This window comes from Sinocyclocheilus grahami, unplaced genomic scaffold, assembly GCF_001515645.1.
Source record: "Sinocyclocheilus grahami isolate Dianchi unplaced genomic scaffold, SAMN03320097.WGS_v1.1 scaffold265.1, whole genome shotgun sequence".
In the NCBI taxonomy this organism is placed as follows: domain Eukaryota; kingdom Metazoa; phylum Chordata; class Actinopteri; order Cypriniformes; family Cyprinidae; genus Sinocyclocheilus; species Sinocyclocheilus grahami.
Window position 1 is genome coordinate 885,117 of NW_015505444.1, and position 24,235 is coordinate 909,351.

General features: G+C 35.1%; 1 protein-coding gene across 1 annotated transcript in view; it reads left to right on the top strand.

Moving 5' to 3' along the window:
• LOC107599400 (mothers against decapentaplegic homolog 7-like) overlaps nt 1-7,957 on the top strand; it is a 24,584-nt gene extending 16,627 nt beyond the window's left edge. The window contains exon 4 of the mRNA XM_016290980.1: nt 7,066-7,957. Within this exon, the coding sequence (XP_016146466.1) occupies nt 7,066-7,604 (539 nt within the window). The 3' untranslated portion in view covers nt 7,605-7,957. The remainder of the gene's footprint in view (nt 1-7,065) is intronic.
• Nucleotides 7,958-24,235: the final 16,278 nt, after the last annotated feature.

Consider the following 24,235-nt stretch of genomic DNA (forward strand, 5'->3'; position numbering starts at 1 on the left):
GTGTTTTTCCTGCTGAAACGAGTGAATGGAGCTCAGAGAGACGAGGGGCAGTTTGAGGTAGAGGAAGAAAAGTCGGGCACACAGGAAACACACTCCCAATGAAAGCGTCATGGCAGAGAGACGCTACGTAACATGCTTGAACTTAAATGATGAGTGTGAGTGTGTGTGTGTGTGTGTGTGTGTGTGTGTGATTGGGATTATTGGATGAGAGTCTGAGCACTGTTTGTCCTGGTTAGTCTGAATTAAGAGTTAACCTTAATATGACAGACAGACTTCCTGTGCTGACAGACAGATAAAGGGTTTCTTTACAATAAGGTCTCATTTAGGTAATGCATTAGTTAACAGTGAGCAATAAAATACTATTTAAATCAAAAATAGCAATAATAATAAAAAATATTTTAAATTACAGTTGTTCATGGTAACTAATGAAGTTAACTTATAAGACCTTATTGTAAAGCGTTTTCTGTTAGTGTTGGCTTACATTTCTATTTTTTTAAATTCTTTTTTTAATATTTGTTTACATTTTATTTTAATAGAATTACATATATATAATACAATATATATTGGCCAAGCCAATTTTTTAAAGTTAATTTTTATTTAATTTAAAATTTAACCAGTTGTAAATTATTGTGATCTTTTTATGTTTTTAAATTTAGTTTAGTAATTTTATGTGCTTTTGTCATTTATTTTCTTAGTTTTTTTTGGAATTGTAATATTTTTTTTATTTATGCATGTTTTAATACTTTAACAAACGTATTTTATTTCAGTTCTAATTTATGTTTACATTTTAGTATGTGCTTTTGACATTTTTATTAGCTGTTGTTTTTGTAATATTTTTTAATTCAATCTTTTTTTTAAGTAATTTTAGTACTTCAATTTAAAAATATTTTATGTCGGATAGTTGCCAAGGTAACATTTCTAATTTTAGTTTAAAACTAGAACGCTTCATATTTTCACATGCACTTTGGTTGGCTACTATTCTTGAGGTTTTTTGCTTGTTTTTCAAACAGATCAAGTTGAGTGCAAAATTGATTGCATCAGATCAGTTGAACCTCATTTTAACTTGTACATTAAACATCTTTGCTTTCGGTGTGGACAAATGTGTTGATGTTGGAAGAATCTCACCCAGTTAAGCTGTTTCTGCCGATCTACAGTCAGACCTTTCTAAACGTCCCGTGAATGTCTGTAGGGCCCTCGGCGACCGTAATCCCCCCCTTGAGGGGCCTAAACGTTGTTACCATGGCAACCTCGTGCCTCATTCCAGGGTTGTTTGGGTTAGCCAAGGAGGAAAGGGCAGCACAGGAAATGACATCATGCCTCGGAGGTAAAAGCCTTGAGTCTTGGGTAGGGCCTCCCGGGCGCCTCCGCCGAGCGGAAAGAAAACATTACGAGAAAATGACACAAAGCAGCTACTTGAACGTTCCAGAGCGACTTTGACGACATGTTTTGAACTGTGAACACTTTGTAGTGCTTTTCGGTCGTTACCGGCCACTTCCTCTTCCATCAAGCTTGAAATTTGACTTCAGCTCTTCATCCCTTTCAAATCAAGGTTAGGAGAGGAACACAGAAGAAGAAAGTCCGTACAAACGCCCTCAGGATCCAGACACCTCAGACACAAACATTTTCTTAAACCGCAATCTAATCGCTTAACTAAACACAGACAGATGGCATGTTTTCTCACGCACACACGTGATCCATTCATTCAGAAAGTCTTCGGCGTCTCCGGTCCGACCGGCAGCTCGATTGCAATGAACAATTGAACATCACATTATAATTATTTACCGTCTAAACAAGAATAAAACAACAACACGGGCATCTCCGCTCAACAGGCTCGACTGGTCGTCTAAACTGGGGTCTGAAAGGGAGTGCTGGTGGGTACATGGAAGAGTTTAGAGAAAAATAGGGTAAAAGCGTAAAAGTAATTAAATAACAAATATGATTAAAATAATTAAAAAATATAACAATGAATAAAAATATGATTAAAATAAGTAAATGAAAATTAGGCTAAAATAAATAAAAATAGGAATAAAATGAATGAAAATTTGAAGAAAAATAAGTAAATAAATAAATAACAATAGAATAAAATACATAGAAATATGGTTTGAATAAATAAATAGAATAAGATAAATAAATAATAAATAAATAAGATTGGATTAAGTAAAAAAATAAAAAATAGAATAAAATAAATAAAAAATGTGGTTAAAGTGAGTATAAATTAGATTAAAATAAATATATAAAATTGGATTAAAATTTAAAAAATTAGAATAAAATAAGTAAATACAAATTAGATTAAAATAAATAACTAAAAATAAAATGCAATAAACAAAACGTAGGTTAGAATAAATAAAGATCAGAATAAATAAATAAAAATGTAAATACAATTTTAAACATGATTAAAATATATAAATGAATAAAAACCTGCTTAAAATAAGTAAATAAATACGATGAAACTGTACAGTACTGTACAGTGTAGAAAAACAACATAATAATGTAGCTTAATAGAAGCAAATTATTTTCCAAATCATATTTGGTGGTCTGTGCAATCTAAAAGATTGAAAACTCCTGGTGTAAAGTTGTGCACACACACACACACACAATCGCAGAGATTTGGTTCCCACGGCAATTCTTAACATCCTGAATTCAGAACAATGGTGCTAGTTATTCCGATGACCACTGTATCAACACTCATAAAATCATAGTTGTGACACTAGATTTAGGCAAGACCGCCGTGGCTTTTTATTGGTGGAGAGAGTTAAACTGCTGACCTTTGACCTCATAATCAACATGATGTCATAAACCATTTCCTTTGGCCCGACACACCCACAGCGAGCGTACAGTACACAACCTGTGGCGTCTGATCCACGTATTAGTGCACAATGGAGGATACGACGTGAAGTATTTCCCCTGCGTTGCAGCTTTTCCTGACTCTGTGTGTTTGTGTGTTATGTGATGGCTCTAATTGCCAGTTTCCTTTATTGACTTCCAAACAAAGAAGCTGCCAAACATTTCTGTCCGTCAGTCTGTCCGTCTATGTGTCGCTCGGTCGAGTGCGTGTGAGATTGTTGTAATGATAGCGATGCTTGAGGAAAAAGGCCATATTTATAGAGGCGTAACTGACATCCACACATCAGAGAAGTTGCCTCTGGGTTTGTTTGTTTAGTTGGTATTTTGCTTGACGAATCCAAAACTGTCTGCCAGTTGTGTGCAATCATTTCGTCGGGCCTGAAACGAACTCTGCACAAGAACGTGAACGCTAACGCTTGTAGCTACGCAAGCTCTAGTTTGTAGTTCAGATAATTACCAGAAGAGGCGCTGTGGTGTGAACCGTTTTAAAGCTGCAAGATTAAATATTAGTAAATAAATGTTAAATATTAGTATTGTACTTTTGCAGCTGTTCTGTCAAATAAAATGATTATTGTTATTCTTAAATACTCATTTTTAATTTTTTAGTAAAATGTTACAATAGAAATGTTTTTTTTACTTTTTATGTAATATTATTAATAATAATAATAAAAAATAAATTATTTTACTGTGAAATTTTGTACAATATTGTTTCTTATTTCGTTTAATATTTTTATTTAGTAATAATGATAATTGTAATGACAATAATAATAACGATAATGTTTTTTTCGAATCGCATTTCGATTTTTTTTTCTCTCAAATAATTTTTTGCGTCTGTGTTTTTGCATACTTGTGTTTCTGGTATTTGAAAAGTTAGCATAACCCGTGGTGTGTGCTGTCGTCATCATTGGTTTAGGTTTAGGCCCCTGACCTCTGACCCCTGACCTCACGGCATGTCCTCCAGCAGGCGTGCCGCTCGCTCAATTCACGTCCGTGTGCCGTCAGCGGATAAAAGCTCCGGCTGGTCGTAAAAGAGGCGTCGCCTCCCGTGAACCTCAGCCAGACGAGAGACGATCAATAAAAACACTGACTTCCCTCGAGTGTGTGTGTGTGTGTGTGTGTGTGTGTGTGGAGACAGAGAGAAATAATCATTAACTTCTCCAGACTGCTGAGTGACTTGCGTCTGTGTGTGTGTGTGTGTGTGTGTGTGTGTGATTCCATTAGATGTCCAGACACTTTCTGCTGTTTAGATTTGTTTGTTTGATGTACAAAGTGACTATTTAAAAAGCTGTCTCCGTAAATGTAAAAACTTTGCCCAATGTATGCAGAAAATGCCACTCTCTCTCTCTCTGTGTGTGTGTGTGTGTGTGTGTATATATGTGTGTGTGTGTGTGGAGTGTGTGTGTGTGTGTGTGTGTGTGTGTGTGGAGACAGAGAGAAATAATCATTAACTTCTCCAGACTGCTGAGTGACTTGCGTCTGTGTGTGTGTGTGTGTGTGTGTGTGTGATTCCATTAGATGTCCAGACACTTTCTGCTGTTTAGATTTGTTTGTTTGATGTACAAAGTGACTATTTAAAAAGCTGTCTCCTTAAATGTAAAAACTTTGCCCAATGTATGCAGAAAATGCCACTCTCTCTCTCTGTGTGTGTGTGTGTGTATATATGTGTGTGTGTGTGTGTGTGTGTGTGTGTGTATATATATATATATGTGTGTGTGTGTGTTTGGTATTTGAGCTCTCAGACCAAAGGGAGCCAGTGTGGACAGAGGAAGAATGGTTTGTTACCTAAGGCAGTAAAGCTCTAAATGGAGATTTGACTTCAGCTCAACCACAAACAAAGACCCTGAGTGTGTGTGTGTGTGAAGAGACTTTTTGTCCCCTCTAGAAGAGAAAGAATGAATGAAACTGCTTGGGGGAAGGGAGAGAAAGAGGGAGAGAGAGGGTTCAATAGGGCCGTATGAAATCTTTTTTACTTTTTCCCAAATTGTGTTTTATTCAATTATTCATTTTTATTTAATTATTTATTTTTACAAATTTCCTGTTTTCTGTTTTAATTTTTCTGAATTTCATTGTATTTTCCCCCCAAATTCTGATTTATTTTTTCTAAATTCTATTTTCTCTTTTAACTCTTCTGGATTCCATTTGAATTGTTTAATTCAATTTTTAGTCATTAAACAGCATGTCTGTTCAGTTGAATTCATAACACTTAATTTGATCAACCTTTTACAATATAATAAAATGAAAATATAACAATTCATTCTCGCTTAAAAATATGAATAATAAAAAATATAATGTAATTTATAATATATAATAATTTAACCAGTCAGTTGTTGTTTTTTTGGCAGTTTATCATGAAGACCTTTGAGTTTCCACTTCTGTGCAATAACCAACTCATAGGGCTCTAGTTGAGAGAGTTTGTTCTAATAGAGTTCAGGATATCAACTGAAGGCTTGATGCTGTAGAAGACTTGAGGTGTGTGTGTGTGTGTGTGTGTGTGTGTCATGTTGCACACTCTATTTCAGGACACTCTCTGCGTCTGGCTGTCACCATGTCATTCGGGGTGACACTGTGGTCATCCAACCGACCGACCGACACCTAGACGCCACACACACACGGCAGTAAATCCATAACCTATACTCACAAATCCATTCACACACACACACACACACACACAAGTACCTGTGCAGTTGTGTGTCTCTGTTTGAATAAACATATTGTGTTGTCTGAACACACACACAGAGGTCTGTTTGATGTGACTTGTGTTCATGTGTGTGTGTGTTACTCAGGTTTGCTTGCTGTTCACGGTGTCGTCAGAGACACTAGTCAACTATTAAGACTGAAATAGCATCAGTCTGGCACATAGCAACCACACACACACTAAGCATTAAACAGCTAGTTGTGTGTGTCAGTATAATGATTCCTCCATATAATGAGCCGCCTCCATATAATAGTAAACAAGAAGCAGACACACTGTTCTGTACTATGCTTCAGTGATGGTAATACTGTGAAATGTTGATATATATCGTGTAATTGGTATGGTATTGCTGTGGTTACATAGTGTAATGATGTGGTTACATAGTGTAATTTGATGCAGATGTGAAGTCTTTTATGCTCACCAAGGCTGCATTTATTTGATTAAAAATACAGCAATAACAATAATATTGTGAAATATTATTACTATTTAAAATAACTCTTTTACTCTTGAATGTATTGTAAAATGTAATTTATTCCTGTGATGCAAAGCTGAATTTTCAGCATCATTGCTCCCATCACTGACTCTGACACCATCACTGTACCATGATACTATCACAGTATATGTAATGTATTTTCATGGTGTTATTTTTTTCATGGTACAAACAGTACCATGATTCAAGTTACTAATGGTTCCTACTGGTCCAAGCAAGTCATAATCTATTCTAGATTGGTAATCAGTAGGCCTACCCACTGGTGGTCTTGGTTTCAACCTGGTAGACCATCTTGATCAGGCTGAAAGAGCTTGTAGACCATCTTGGACCAGCACATACCAGTTTCACCACCTTGATCTGGGATCTTCTAGGTTTTTTTTCCAGCAGAGATTCAGTGAAATTCACTTGATAAAGTTAAATTGGCATAATGAATAATTGGCTTTTTCTCTTTACTTCCTCAATCAACACTTTGTTCACTTTTATTCTGTTGGAAACTCTAGTAAAGCCAGTTACTAATGGTTCCTACTGGTCCAAGCAAGTCATAATCTATTCTAGATTGGTAATCAGTAGGCCTACCCACTGGTGGTCTTGGTTTCAACCTGGTAGACCATCTTGATCAGCCTGAAAGAGCTTGTAGACCATCTTGGACCAGCAAGTACCAATTTGACCACCTTGATCTGGTATCTTTCAATCAGGGATTCAGTGAAGTTCACTTGATGAAGTTAAATTGGCATATATAATAATTGGTTCTTTTTGGAAAGTCTAGTGAAGCCAATATCTGATGGTTCTTACTGGTCCAAGTAAGTCATACTCTAGTGTAAATGGTTAATCAGTTGTCCTACCCACTGGTGGTCTTGGTTTCAACCTGGTAGACCATCTTGATCAGGCTGAAAGAGCTTGTTGACCGTCTTGCACCAGCAAGTACCAATTGGACCACCTTAATCTGGGATCTCCTAGTTTTTCCAGCAGGGATTCAGTGACGTTCAATTGAAGTCAAATTGGCATAATTAATAACCATGTCATTCTTGTCTCTCTGTAGATTCCCTGGCTCTTCAGGAGCGTGGAGAACAGCCTCATTGGTGTGTGGTGGCGTACTGGGAGGAAAAGACCCGCGTTGGGCGCCTCTACTCCGTCCAGGAGCCATCGCTGGACATCTTTTATGACCTACCTCAGGGCACGGGCTTTTGCTTGGGCCAGCTCGCCTCTGACAACAAGAGTCAACTGGTGCAAATGGTTCGGGCCAAGATCGGCTACGGCATCCAGCTCAGCCGTGAACCCGACGGCGTGTGGTTATATAACCGGAGTTGCTACCCCATATTCATCAAGTCAGCCACACTGGACAACCCCGACTCGCGTACGCTGCTGGTGCATAAAGTATTCCCCGGGTTTTCCATCAAGGCCTTCGACTTCGAGAAGGCGGGAAGCCTACAGCGTCCCAACGACCACGAGTTCAGCCAGCAGCCTCGGACGGGCTTCACTGTGCAGATCAGTTTCGTGAAGGGCTGGGGGCAGTGCTACACCAGACAGTTCATCAGCAGCTGCCCCTGCTGGCTGGAGGTCATATTCAATAACCGATAACAGCGAGCCCCGCCCCCATTCCTTCATCGCCATGGAGACGGACTAGCCCTTACCTTTTATGGACTGTTGTTTTTCTGTTTTGTTTTTCGCAAGAAGTTCTCCAGAAGATGTTTTACAAGAGAAATGGAAAACGAAAACTCACTTTGACTTGTTTAATAAATGACTAAGATTTAATTGTGAAATAAAAGCTAAAATGTATTTTATGTTAAATATAAATATATTATTACCTGTAAATACGAAGTTTTATATGCATTGTTATTTATGTATTGTGCAATGTGTTGATGAGAAAAAGAGATGCACTTTGCTTAATATAAATGCAAACAAAGAAATGCCAAAATAAAAGAAAAAATACTGAATACATCTCTGAATTTGTGCTTGTTCTCTGCTGGTCCGTGTGAGTCTAACTGTTCAGTAGTTTTATTCTTGTCTTAAAATGTCTTTGTTTCCAAGTCTTTTTTCACCCACAAATTAAAAGACATTTTAGCAGAGTTCCCACAGCTTTAAAATATATTTTTAGTTATATTATATTTAAAATATTTCTGCTAGTTTGTGCAAGTTTTTGCAACATTTTTTAAACTTCTCCAATGAGCATGAACAACTGCAACTTTTTTTTCTTATTCACCCACAAATAAGACATTTTAGCAGAGTTCCCACAATCATAGAAAACCTTTTTTTCTTATATTTTTAATTTGCTTAAAAACTATATATATATTCTTATGCACAGCTCTAAAATATTATTTTTTATGATATTTATAATATTTATAATTAATCCAGCAATTGTGATTGCAAGTTTTATAAAAAAAAATTCTATCTGTCCAGTAATCATGATCGACTGCGACGTTTATTTGTTTTATTTATTTAACATATTTCTACTAGCAAGTGTATGTGCAAGATTTATACATTATGCACAGCTCTAAAATATGATTTTTTATGATGATATTATTTATAATATTTATAATTAATCCAGCAATTGTGATTGCAAGTTTTATAAAAAAAAATTCTATCTGTCCAGTAATCATGATCGACTGCGACGTTTATTTGTTTTATTTATTTAACATATTTCTACTAGCAAGTGTATGTGCAAGATTTATACAATATTCTAAACTTATTCAGTACTCATGATCAACTGTAAAAAATCATGGAGTTTTGTTGGTTAAAAGTGGTTTATTTGGGCAGAAAATCTCACAAATAATGACCCACATTGCTCTTTAATTTCAGATTCACATTATTTTTTCCATCTGTCTCATTTTAATGTTTTAATGAGGCTTCATACACAATGTGAATGAGTTTCTTTGAATGAGTTTCTGTGAGAGCAAATTCCCTCAGTCTGACGCGACTGCCCCGTGGGCCGGTTGTGTGCCAGGAACAGCAGGTCTCTGGGGGAGGGGAAGCGTCTGAGGCCCGTCTAGACGAGTGCCACACCTCCTCCTGCCGCTCCTGATATGGACGTCTGCTGGGGGGATTACAGCCGTAAGCCTGCTCTGACCCGACCGACTGGCCCTCAGAGACCTACATTCACCAGCCCCGATTCCCACACAGACCTGAGAGCCACAGAACAGTTGGAGACAAACAGAGCAATTATTTCATGAAAACATAAAAGTAAAAAAAAAATTCTCTCAGTCCGTGTGTCTCTCGTTGGTCAGTAAAGGGTATTCCTGGGTATTAGTGTCATGGTGGTGTCCTGGTCTCTGTAATCCAAACTCTCCTAATGCATCTAAAGCTTGTGCTAGCCAGGAAACCTGGACAGATGCTTCGACCCGACACCAATACCAAGAGCTTATTTATCCTCCTTCTGATGAACAACTAACGCCACAAAGACACTGAAACCAGCTAATTACACCATGAACAAAGACGACGAATAAATAAAATTATATTAAAACACAAAAAAAAATTTCTTATGCTCACCTCTAAAATATTTGTAAAAAATATTTATTTAATATTTAACTTTTATTTGTTATCATATATATATATATAAATAATATTTCTGCTAGCAATTGTGAATGCAGGCTTTATGAAATATTTTAAACGTCTAAAAAATAAATAAAATAAAAATTATACTTCTGTATTTTAAAAAAAACCCCTAAGTTCTACAAAACAAAAGCATAAAAAAATATTACAATTTTGAAGATCTTCAGGCCTGGAAAACTGGCCTGGATAACTAACTTTTTGCTTACGATTGCTTTATTTGTTTTGTAAAGCAATAGTTCACCTAAAAAGGAAGAATATGTTATTCATTTGCTAGCTCAGACGTTCTGCCTTGAATTCAAAGTAAAACAGCTTTAGTGTGTTTATGGAAGGGTCAAATCTCATGACTGTGGTAAGCAGATCAGTGTGTTTGAAGCCTCAGGTGTGTATGAAGCCTCAAACACAAAGGAGAAGCTCTCTGCGCTGCCGGCTCGTCTCCTACCCTGAGGGACAGCCGTTTGCCCGGCACACACACACACACACACACACTGAGGCTGGTTCTGCTGAAATCAAGTTACTAGTTCAAATCTTCTTATCAATATCAAGCATCAGTTCATTGATGGTTTAGAACTAAAGTTCTTTGTGCATATTAGAATGTTTCTACTGTGACATCGGAATGGAAAATCTGTTTAGTTCTAATTGGAATCTTTACATTTTAGAGTCAGTTTTGTTTGTTTATTTATGGTTATCGAGCAATTAGCTTACTTTAACGTCACTTCAACATGTGCATACGTGCAGCTGTACTGAATTTAATTTTAAAATACTTTTTAAATTAAAAACAGAAAGGTGTGTGGACAGGGATGATGAGATTAGGGAAGTGTGATGTGGGAATATTAACTTAAAAGAAACAAAATAGTGAATTTAAAAATAGGAATCAGTAACTTTATGCAAAATATATCTCTATGCAAAATATTTTATATATATATTTGCAGAATAACACTATACCATAAACACAATATATATATAAACAGGTTAAAAGGCAACATTTGCATTATGAAAAAAAAAACCTTTTACGCAGTATACAAAATATGAGCATATGAATTTATGTAATACATGTATGTATGGTGTCAGCATACAGACACGTTTTGTGTGAATTTTATGAAAATGTGAAATGTTCAGATCATATTTGACCCCAAAATAAAATTAAATAAAGTACACTGTACACTGAAATAAATTTGTAAATTTTCTACCAGGACATTATCCATTAACTCTAAAATACAACTCAATGAAGTGCAAAATTCAAAATACAGGTTAAAACAATAATAATAATTCAGAAATACCTTCAAATTAATTCCATCAACATTCCTTTAATCAATCAATTAATCAATCAATCCTATTTTTAGAAAAAAATGTCCATGTTAGTTTCATTAGTACATTTCAACTGAGTTTAATTTCTTTCTTTCTTTTTTGTTACAAACAAAAATGGTTCTAAAAAAAGGAATCATTGTTGTCTTTTAGCAAAATATATGTTCTGTTATATTTTGAATATAGATGAATGTGTGTAAGTGCATGAGGGGTCACATGTTATCTGACTGCCAAACCATCTTTGAATGTTTTTATAGTTTTAGTTAACTAAACCTGGTTTGAGCTTCATCAAAGTAGATCTTCAGTGAATGATTAATTAATATTCATCGCACAAAGCTGTGGTATGACTGACTTTTCACTGAAAAATAAGAGCAAATAATGTATATAAGGTGCATTAACAATGCTGCAAAAACTCCTGTGTTTACAGAAAAAAACTGGCAGCTGTAGGTGCCAAATAATACTGTAAAAATGCAGCAAAATGTAAACATATTTACAAAACAACTGTAAAATAACATATGTAAGGTTAGATCTATTACAGTTTTTATACTGTACATACAAAGAGAACTTATTATAAACAAAATAAGAGGTTTGTTTTTATACACTCTAAATGATTTCTGTTGTTTTTGTATGAAGCTAATTATAATTATGACAGATGAACCCAAACCCTACCCTAAACCAAACCCTTATGAATCATGTTTTACATTTGAGGTTGTTGTAACTAACCTAGTCTGTGTAGTTCATTTCCATTCTTATAACTTGTTTGTCTGTGGTAATTCACATGCTGTCTATAAACCAGTCCTGTTCTAGAAGTGTTTCGTTATTCCAACAGTTCAACCAGGAAAACATTGGTGCCACAAAGATCTGCTGTGAATTAGCTCATAATGAGCCTGAATCACATCAATGGGTTTAATTGAGCCGCACTTAAACGAAACACTGAATCAAACCGTATAAATGAATCAAGGATCTCATCTAATCACGTGAAAACTGGAGCATGTTCCTTGAGTCATGCAGTGAGTTACAGGCCAAACTATGAAACTTAAACTACATTTTAAACTCTCTTCTACTCACCAGGTATGCACTTATTTGATCAATACAATACTGTAAAAATTGTGAAATATTGTGTTGTGTTTTCTGTTTTAATATATTGTAAAATGTAATTTATTTCTGTGATCAAAGCTGAATTTTCGGCATCATTACTCCAGTCTTCAGTGTCACATGATCTTCAGAAATCATTCTAATATGCTGATTTGCTGCTCAAGAAACATTTCTGATTATTATCAATGTTGAAAACAGTTGTGCTGCACAATATTTTAGTTTTAATATTTTAGTTTACTGTAGATTCAGGTGTGTTCAAATGACTAATAACAAGCATCACTTGACTTAGTTGCCTACTTACAAACTCAGATAGTCACGCCTGATAAAGAAACACGTCTATAAATGTCTCTTGATGCAACATTCTCAATATGAAAACAGAAGCCCACAAGACGCGTACAAATCCCTGAACTCACACTTATAAACCAATGAACGAGATGGAGCCCAGAAATCTGAGAGACAGAGACAGAGAGTTGTGTTCTCTGGCTGTTGTTGGGGAAAAGCTGAGTTGTGCGAATATAATAAATTACAGTGAGGAAAACAACACACACACGCACACACACACACACACACACGCACACACACACACACACACACACACACACACACACACACACACGAACAGCACCTATTGTGTGTATCCTTTTCTCTCTCAGACATTCAAACCAGAAAATAACGTCAAAATCACAAACTTCTGTCTCCATAGAAACGGACGACTATAGTCAGAACTCTTGATCATAACACAAAATAGCTTTCTTTCTTTTTTTTTAGTGCAGCTGCACTCATTTGTGTCCTTGATGTTATTTTGTTTCTTAAAGACAGAGAAAAAAAAACTTTATGCACCACAGAAAAATGACTAAAAATGGCTACAATATAAAATAAAATACTACGTTTATGGTGCTTTGACAAGAGTTTTCAAATGAAAACTCTGACCTCTCGTCGGTTTATTTTCTACCAAGTAAAAAGTCACATTGCTTAGGAAAGTCTTAAGCATGAATGTGACAAAAAATAAGACTTCTGCTTAAAATTAAAAAAACAAAAACAAAACACTTGTCAATAGGAAAAATAAATGATTGGACTTTTCTCTGAAAACATAATATTTTAATATAATAAAAATGGTTTAATATTTTTATAATTTCTCATATATTTTTAATAATTAACATTTAATAGTATGTTAGATTAGTATGTTACTACTATGCAATAGTAGTACATCTTTATTAACTTTTCATAGATTTTATGTTCAGATTTATGCTTAAAACAAGATTTGTGTGTGTGTGTGTGTGTGTGTGTGTACAACATTTTTTATAATTAATATTTAATAGTATGCAATAAAGACACTGTTTTATTTCAAACCGTTTTAAAGCATATTAAGACAATATTCTGGAAATGCACTTGACATATTTAAATGTTTTGATATTCAAACTATATTTGATGAGTCATTTTAGTTTTTTTTTTCAATTATACAAAACCGATACCTCTGATTTTCTCAATGCAAATTATATAATCCAACAAGCAGCATATAAAAACAGCACTGCGACCAGAAAACAAACAAATAAATGCTGTAAACAATAAATCGGTTCAATAAACAGAGTTCAGACAAACAGTAATAAATGCATGAGCGCTGATGCTAAACAGACTTGCAGCGAGATGAATGCATGTGGTACATATAAGATCAGTGTCAAAACATATAAGAAAGACCTTGAAGTAGGGAGCAACATGCTCATAAGAGACAAACCTGCAACACTTTACATGAGCAGCAACAACAGAAACCTGACACAGCAGAGAGCATGATGTTAGCTAGGGATGTAACGATTCACTCAACTCACGATTCGATTCGATTCACGATTTTGATTTCACAATTCGATTCACGATTTTTTTTAACAAAATGAGATTTAAGACAAATTATAAATTAAATGTGTCCTTTTATTATTGCTTGGACAAAATACTTTACATTTCTTTGTGAAATTTAAATGTATAATAATATACTAATATAGCACTTGCATATAATTGCTCTTTTGTTGGTTTTGATTGCTTCTATTGTCCTCATTTGTAAGTCACTTTGGATAAAAGCGTCTGCTAAATTACAACGTAAATATAATGTAAATGTAAATAACAAAACTAAATTGAAATTTTAAAACAAGCCCCAAATCAAATAAATAAGTAACACAAATAAAATAAATATCTTCATATAAACAAACTAAGGCTTTGTCTGTGCTCTTAACATTTAAAATTAGAGGCAACCACTGCATTTTAATCATGATCCAAACAAAGATGCTGCATACATGCAACATGAGCAGTTTTTAATCTAAATTACATGTATAGTTTCGAAATTTGAAGCAAAAACAGAATGGTTTGACTTCAGTTTTGTGAAACTATACATAAAAAAAGATCTGCATGAAACCGAAACAGCAGACGAGCTGAACGAGACGCAGATGCACTCTCTGCCAGCAGGTGGCGCTTAAAGCGTTTCTTTGGTTTCCGCTGTAAACAAAGCAGCGCTGCACTTATGAACTTCAATATGCATTATACAGAGGCAAGAGGAAAAGAAAAAATACCATCGAAAGACAATTTGATGTTCCCCTCAGACATGCATTCATATAAACTCCTAAAGATTTGTTTAGCATCTCAACCGATTTGAATCGTCATATATTTAAATTGATTTTCAACCGGCTCGCGGTTAATCGTTACATCCCTAATTTTAGCATGTTTCTAAGCTAATGACATGATACTCATGAGCACAAAAATACATAAATATTAGTTGAAATCACCCGTGATTTACAGTTTTGAATGAATTTTGTATTTGTAATAAGCATTTAATGATAAAATGCTATGCAGTTCACTAGATTTTGGAAAAAAAGTGATAGAATGCTTGGAATTTTCAGCCTTGTACTTAAATTACAATGTTAAAAATATATTTATATTGCAATTAGCTTGTGCATGTAGTACATTTAACATACAAACACAAAGTGTGGTAAAGTTTTGTCAAGCTTGACAGTTTTTTTGTGTCCAGAACATAAACATTGTGAATTGGAAAGTGTGTGTGAGAGTGAATATATATAACAAACAACATTTTGAATTGAAAACAATGCATTTCTACAAACGTTCACATAAGAGATGAAAATTCAGAAAGTAGTTCATTTTTCTCTTTGTTCAGAGAGAATTGGCCTTTCATTTGTTTTTTTGTTTTTTTTAAATAAATATTAGATGAAAAAACTGAAAATACAAGTTAAGGGTTAATTTAAAATATTAATGAACTAAACTAAAATAATACTAAAACAACACTGAAAACAAGATAAAGATAAATATATGATATATCTTAATAACAATAAATATATTTTTATATATTTGTAATTTTATTAAAAAAAATCTATTTAATATTTGTAATATTCTTCTTATTTATAATATTAAATAGTATGTTAGTAGTTATTCTTTTTTTAGGAGTAGATTGTATGTTAGTAGAATTAAGTTTAAAACAAGAAAAATATTAGATGAAAAACTTTGAAATGTTGCCTTGGCAAAAAAAAGAAATGAAAACTGAAAATACAAATTAAAGGTTGATTTAAGATATTAATGATCTAGTAGTAATAGTAAATAATACTAAACACTGAAAACAAAACAAAAAAATATATATTATATCATGTTATATTATATTATAGTATATTATGATAAAAATATATTTTACATTTGTTTAATTTAAAATGGAAAATAAGAGACAAAACACAAAATTAAAATGAAAACTATAAATACAAATTAAAGGTTAATTCAAAATATAAAAACTATAACATTAAAGAAAATAGCACTGAATAACGTTGCTTAAATGTGACCTAATGTCTACACAACTAGCTGAAGTGTAAAAGTAATGACTGTTTTCAAAGAGGTTTCCTAAACACTCTCCTTGTCTACCTTTGGTCCGTCCTACAGAAAGCCCCGCCCCAAACTCATGCCATTGGTTGAGTATTTGCATTCTCAAAACAAACCGTTTTGGAAATGCCACAGAATTCACCCTCAAATGACTCACTCATGATTGTTTCTGCATATTAATTTGAAATACCAAGTATTTTAACATTGTTAAATGGCTCTGTAAGCGTGCGCATCTGCTCTGTATCTGTCTGTAGTTCTGTGTGTCTGTACTGATGTCTGGTTCTCTGTCAGTGGGGGGTGCGGGACTGCAGTCTCCCCCACCTGTGGAGCTCCTGACTGGGCGGCTCTGTCTGCTAAAGCCCCATAAATCAACTCTCCACCGCACTGGAGGGAAGTTTGCATTAAGGAACTGCCTTTAATCCAGATGCCTTTTATCTAATTAAAGTGTCTGAAAGAGGAACTACAGGGAGTCCTCAACACCCCCGTTCCTACACACACACACACACACACACGGCAGAAAGCAGAAACACATGTGCCATAAACAAACACACTCACACACACACACAAACATAAACATGAAGCGTGTCATCTGGCCGTGTACAGAGCTTGATCACTATACAACCTTATTTATGGGTCTGTGGAAAAACAAACACACAGAGCAAACAAATATAATACACACTCTTATACAGTTCCTAAGGTCAGTGCATTCAATTTCCTTTGTAACACATGTACATGTGCATGTATAAAACCCACCAGGAACATGTCCAGGTCACTTTTCAAAATGTTTTTTTTTTTTTTTTTACCATTGTACCAGAAATATTATATGTAGTACTGTAAACGTTTTGGTTTTTGCTGTAAATAAATAAATACAAGCTGCTGTAATATATATTATTTATTTATTTATATATATATATATATATATATATTAAATCAGCATTTACTTACCTACTTAGGATTTTGGATGAAAGATGACCCAGAAAATTTTGTTCAGGTTTTTTTTTTTTTTTTACATTTTGGTGTGTTGTGTGCTTGCTTACTCGTGAGCGATCAATAAAATTTACCAATCAGAGTTCAGTACTGATATCTCACAGTTATGACCGGCAAACTTTGATTGGTCAGTTTCAAACACAAACCTCCCTAATTGTCCGAAAGCTTATTTATTTTGGATTCTTGTAGTACATAAGGGTCCTTTAGAGGACATCAAATATACAGCTGCTGTGTTGTTTGGGTGGTTGAGTCCTGCACTCTTGCATCTCTGTGATCATCTTTAGATATTTTATTAACCTGCTTTATCGTTTAGAAGGTGAAATCCTAAGTCCGATAAGATAATCATATAGAAAATAACAAATGCATTACATTCTACATTTTAAGCATCACAAAACATCCAAAAGCAAACATTTTCTGTGAATTTTGCAGCATCTTAGCAAAATGAAAACATGAAGACAAGCTTCTTTCTGACAGTTTTCTAGTGTGTGCGAATGTTTTCAGCATTTAAGTCCCGTCTCCTGCATGATTGATATGTTTGGGTTGAATGCATGTCTATACTGCACATCAACACATCACCGTGCTAAAGGACAGGTGGATTATGGGATGTCATGGGAACACACACATGCATAATATTGATGTCATGTCACACTGATTGATGTCAGCAACCATCAACAGAAAGAGTCACACCCACTCCGAGGCACTTAGAGAAAATGCCTGATAATGAGATGAAGTGTTCGGTCCATCACAGCCGAATGATCTACGATCTCATGGATATGATTGACACCTCAGATTGAGCCGCTTGTTGAGGAGAGTTGTGCTGATTATGACTGTCAACCTGACGGACATTGAAGGAGGGAACAAAGACACAGAGACTCAAGGGTGCAGGACTGTTCTCACTTCTGTCAGTAAGAATCCACCTAGCAACCATCTAGAACACCCTAGCGACCATCTAACATCCATCTAGAACAACCTAGCAACCACCCAGAACAACGTAACAGCCATCCAGAACACCCAAACATCCACCTAGCATCCATTTAGAACACCATAGCAACCACCTGGCAACCACTCAGAACACCCAAACAACCTGAACACAATAGCAACAATCCAGAGTACCCTAGTAACCAATTTAATCTCCCTAGCAGCCATCTGGCATCCATATAGAACACCCTAGCAACAATTCAGAACACCCTAGCATCCACCTTGCAACCCTCAAGAGCACCATAGCAACCATCCAAAACACCCAAGCAACCACCTATCAACTGTCCACACCCTAGAAATCACCCAGAATAACCTAGCAACCACATTGCAACCACCCAGAACACCCTAGCAACCACCTAGCATCCATCCAGAACAACCTAGCAACCATCCAAAACACCCAAGCAACCAACAACCCACCAGAACACCCTAGAAATCACAGTTAACCAGAGGTGTAAAGAGTACCTAAAAACCATACTTGAGTAAAAGTACAGATACCTTACAGTGAAAATTACTCCACTACACGTTACAAGTCACCAATTCCAAAACAACTTGAGTCAAAGTCTTAGAGTATCTGATTTTAACAGTACTTAAGTATTTTACTTATAGGCTCAAAGATGCACTAGTCAAAGAGACATAACATCATAGCAACCACCTAGCAACCCTCCAGAACACGCTAGAAATAACCCTGAACATCCTAGGAACCACCTAGCATTCATCTAGAACACCCAAGCAACCACCAAACCTTCAGAACACCCCAGAAATCACCCTGAACATCCTAGCAACCACCTAGCATTCATCTAGAACACCCAAGCAACCACCAAACCTTCAGAACACCCCAGAAATCACCCTGAACATCCTAGCAACCACCTAGCAGTCATCCATAACACATTAGCAACTCTCCAGAAGACCCTAGCAACCACTGTAGACACATTAATTGTCATAACTTTATTTTTTGGCAGAAACCACAGTTATCATCATGTTTTTCTTTGGTGAAGACATTTGCAAAGACTCATTTTAAGAACAGATGTTCATAAAGACAGAATGCAGATGAAAAAGTGAAAAAGTGTCAGCACAGGCATGTATTTAAAATACACCATACCTGAGAAATATTCCAATCACACTGCTGTGCATCTTTTATAGTCATGTTTTGAATTGCCATAATTAGTGACCAATAAAACCACAATGAGATTTAGTTGCCAAGCAACGAAGCGTCTGGAAATAGAGATGATGTACGAGTGTTATTTTTGACAACAGAGGTGATCGAGTGTAACCCAAGAAGTTCTGAAGTGTCTAAACGTATGATGATTTAAAATACACACAACACTGAGCTTCATATTCATCAACATGAGCCTGACAGCTCAATCCAGCTCCATTATATATCAAACAATAGCGATTTCACTGTTAGTTAACTAAACTAAACTAAAGCAGTTCTCCATGTCTAAGGTCAGGTGAGAAGAACAATTGCACACCTGTTGAAATGCGTTTGGTGTAGATGGAATGTAACGTCGCATTGCAGTCTGTGAAAACAAATGCATTTTTGTAATGACAAACACTGTAAAACCATTAACATCATGATGAATATTCAGCTTAGCAGCAATAAATATGACAAATCCACACCTGCTAGATGCCAAAATAGGTGAAGAATCCCACAGGTGCACAACAAAGGAGAAACCCGAGCCTTATCTAGACCAGAAGATCAGAGAAATGCAAGACAGTAAGAAAACAGCTAAAATACCCAAACAACCACCTGCAACACTCTGGAAACCATCTATAAAAACCTAGCAACCATCTAGAACACCCTAGCAATCACCGATCCTGGCAACCATAGCAATGCTGTTGGTGTTTTTTTAATTTCAAATAAATACTGTTCTTTTGAACTTTTCATTCCTCAAAGAATCCGAAAGAATCCATCAAGAACACCCTAGCAACCATCTTGAACAAACTAGCAATCAACTAGCAAGACTGGAGTAATGATGCTGAAAATTCAGCTTTGATCACAGGAATAAATTACATTTTATAATATATTCATAAAGAAAACAGCTATTTTGAATTGTAATAACATTTCACAATTTTTACTGTATGTTTGACAAATAAATGCAGCTCTGGTGAGCAGAAGAGACTTTTAAATGTCAGTATATGTTTAAATGATTTTACCTCATTTTTTAGTCACTTTTTAACCGTGATCAAATCACTGGCCTCAAATGGTTTGAAGGTTTATTCTATAAATCGGGGAAAAGCTAAAAATAGATCTGAGAAGTCTTGGATTCAGACATGAACAGCTTGAATGCTAAACACATTATTTAACATTTGTAAGTCCTGACAGAACCTCAAGAGCCTGTTTGGAATTTTAAAACCTGAATGAAGTTCTGAACTCTTAACTGCATTAAAAAAAATTAAACAAACCTGGTCTGCTCTTTGATTGCAGCACAAAATATTAAGCAGGAGGAATTCAGTGTGTGACTTAAATTCACAAGCAACTCAAAGCAAAAAAGTTTCCATTACAAATGATGTGATGATAACACATGCATGCAGAGCCAGTGTGTTCATGCAACATTTACACACACACACACACACACACACACACACACACACCATGTGAAACCTCAGTGACCTTATCCTGACTCTAACAGACAGACGTCACACACGCACACTAGTTCACGATGCACAAGCAGACTGGAATAAGTGTGTGTGTGTGTGTGTGTGTGTGTACTGATCCAGCTAACAGGGAACATTCTTAGAAGGTTCTCTCAAAGTTATGGTCAAATGTTCTTCCAATAAATAGAGCATTTATTCAAAGTTCTCTGGTCTTTAGTAATGTTCTCAAATTGCTAGCACAAACACATTATTTATGCATCACTCAGTGAATGTTTTTTCCTGAAATGTTTAGTTGGACATTCGCCTAATTAAAAAAAATATATTACTACGTATTTCATAACGTTTAGAGGACATTCAAAAGTAACATTCCCATAATGTTTGCAAAATGAATGATAAAATGCAATTTTGCCTTAAAGCTCGCATTAAAAAAAGAATATTCCAAAATAAAGTATATTTAAAACTTAAAGGGAACGTTACGAAAATGTTTTTAGTACATGCTTGTGTTAGCAGGGGAGTGATCTGGTCTTTGTTAATGCTTTCAAAACGTTATTTCATTTACTGAAATAAAGAATCTGTTTTTAAATCACAAACTAGCTAAAAAAAATGTTTTAACAATGTTTTGTTAACATTTCAGTTAAGTTTACCTCAGTGACCTTATCCTGACTCTAACAGACTGACGTCACACACGCACACTAGTTCACGATGCACAAGCAGACTGGAATAAGTGTGTGTGTGTGTGTGTGTGTGTGTACTGATCCAGCTAACAGGGAACATTCTTAGAAGGTTCTCTCAAAGTTATGGTCAAATGTTCTTCCAATAAATAGAGCATTTATTCAAAGTTCTCTGGTCTTTAGTAATGTTCTCAAATTGCTAGCACAAACACATTATTTATGCATCACTCAGTGAATGTTTTTTCCTGAAATGTTTAGTTGGACATTCGCCTAATTAAAAAAAATATATTACTACGTATTTCATAACGTTTAGAGGACATTCAAAAGTAACATTCCCATAATGTTTGCAAAATGAATGATAAAATGCAATTTTGCCTTAAAGCTCGCATTAAAAAAAGAATATTCCAAAATAAAGTATATTTAAAACTTAAAGGGAACGTTACGAAAATGTTTTTAGTACATGCTTGTGTTAGCAGGGGAGTGATCTGGTCTTTGTTAATGCTTTCAAAACGTTATTTCATTTACTGAAATAAAGAATCTGTTTTTAAATCACAAACTAGCTAAAAAAAATGTTTTAACAATGTTTTGTTAACATTTCAGTTAAGTTTTGAAAACGTTATTTCTGAATGTTCTCTGAAAGTTCAAAACATCTAGTTTTTAAATGTTGAAAAGATATCTTTTTCTTTGTTATGTGAATATTAAAGAAAACATTTAGGGAACGCTCCATTTGATCATTCTGCAAACATTATGGGAATGCTACTTTTGAATGTTCTCTGAACCATAAATATTGTGTTAAATTGTTTTTAGATACAAACATCCAACTAAAATGCTTCCGAAAAAACAATGAACGATGTATAAATAATATTTTTTTTTTCGTGCTAACATTTTGAGAACGTTGTTAAATACCAGAACAAACATTCTATTAACGTTACTAGAAGAATGTTTGTTTATATCTTTGAGACAGCCTTGCCAGAACATTCTGAGAACGTTATGAGATCATTATGAGAACATTACTTAATTTTAAGAACATTAGCCGAGCAGAATCAAAATGATGAGGATGATGAAGGTGTGTTAGTAGAGGCAGGATGTTGTGATTTCTCAGAACCGCTCAAAAAATCTATTTTCACACTCACAGATCTAAGGCGAGCTGGTGAGAGACGGAGACGGAGAGAGATGGGACGAGGTGTGAAGCGAGGGAAGCAGCACATCTCTCACATGCCTGTCTCAGCCTCTGAGGGTGACGGTTGCCGTACCGACAGGAAACCACAGTGATGTCACTCATGTGTGAGCTTATTTTCCAGAAGCACTGACAAAAACACCTCAACTGATTAATAAGACCTACAACCAGTGTTAAGATACCTGAAATAAATGAAGCGCAGATTCACCATATAATGCAAAATCCTGTGCTATCTGGTTCCAAACCTCCCTTAAAAATAAAGGTTCTTTACTGGCATTGATGGTTCCAGGAAGAACTTTTAACATCCATGGAATCTTTCCATTATGGTTCTCGAATGTCTCAGAGTAAAAATATGTGGACGCATGAATATGATTTGAAACTGTTGAAACAAAATACACCACCGTTCAAATGTTTGAAGAAATTAATACTTTTATTCACCAAAGACACATTCAATTAATCAAAAAGGAGAATAAAGGCATTTAGAGTGTTACAAAAGATTTCTATTTTCAAATAAAATGAGCAGCAAATCAGCATATTAGAATGATTTCTGAAGATCATGTGACACTGAAGACTGGAGTAATGATGCTGAAAATTCAGCTTTGATCACAGAAATAAATTACATTTGACAATATATTCATATAGAAAACAGCTATTTTAATTTGTAATAATATTTCAGAATAGCTTTTTCTCACTTCAGTGACAATAAATTTGCAGTGATCATTAATCTATATTAAATCTATATTCATATTAAATTCATTACAAAAACACAAAACTTAAAATTGGATAAATCTGTAACAAACAATGATTAATGCAATTGAAAAATATTATATTTAATATTTATATATTTATATGTAATTATATTAAATATTAATTTTATATAATTAATATATAACTATATATATATATATATATATATATATATATATATATATATATATATATATATAAAAAAATAAAAATAATTAATATTTACTACATGAAAAATACAGACACACACACACACACACACACACACACACACTTCGGAGTCTGCAGATGTATTAAAAACATACATCACTGAAATGTTGTGATATGATCATCTGTTCCTCGGCGCGTCTGACAGTAACTGAAACACAATATTATATGGCAGAGCTGCAGCATTCATCATGAATATTGCATGCAGCTCGCTAGGTTATTGTGGGTTGTTTGATTGCTGCTGACTGATTAAAACAATAAAAACAGCCGCTCTGGAGGTGTCAGAGATATGAGAGACATTGCAGATGCACAACAACAGTCTCAGACGCTCGTATGTGTGTCTATGTGCTGAAAGAGGCTAATGCTGGTGTAGATTGTGTGTGTGTTGGACGTGAAGCGGCCCCTGCTGATGTGTGTCTGTTTGGACTCTTGATCACATTAGCGTGTTCTGTTGATCTTGATAAATATTAATCTGCAGAGATAAACTGCAGCTATCTGATGCAGTGCATGATGGGTGACCATCTGCGTCTCTCTTGGGGGATTCTGGAGTTGTTGGGGGCTGGTGATGAATCTGTGTGTTGTGGGGGTTTCCTATTGTGCAACAATAAAGGTCTGTCAGTCGAGCTAAAGGAAAAATTGATGTGTGTGTGTGTGTGTCTGGTGACGTCTGAGAATCACCTTCTCCTAAAAATGACTTGTAAACTCAATCAGGTGTAGCTGATCACCTTCTCAGTGACACACAAAGCCATCTGACTTTCACTTGTGATCAGCTGTGCTCATTTTGATCAGCTCAGCATGAAAAGAGCTTTCCTGGAGCATTTCAGTCCTTGGTAGTGCAACTGAAGCAAACAATCAGCTATGGGTGGCAAGGCACTGTCAGAAGATCTCTGGGATAAAGTTGTGGACAGGCACAAGTCAGGAGATGGAGACAAAAACATGTCAAAGGCTTTATCAATGCATAGAAGCACAGTGAAGTCTATTATTAAGAAGTGGAAGGTATTTGGCACAACACAGACCCTCCCTGGATCTATTTTTTATGGATTAAT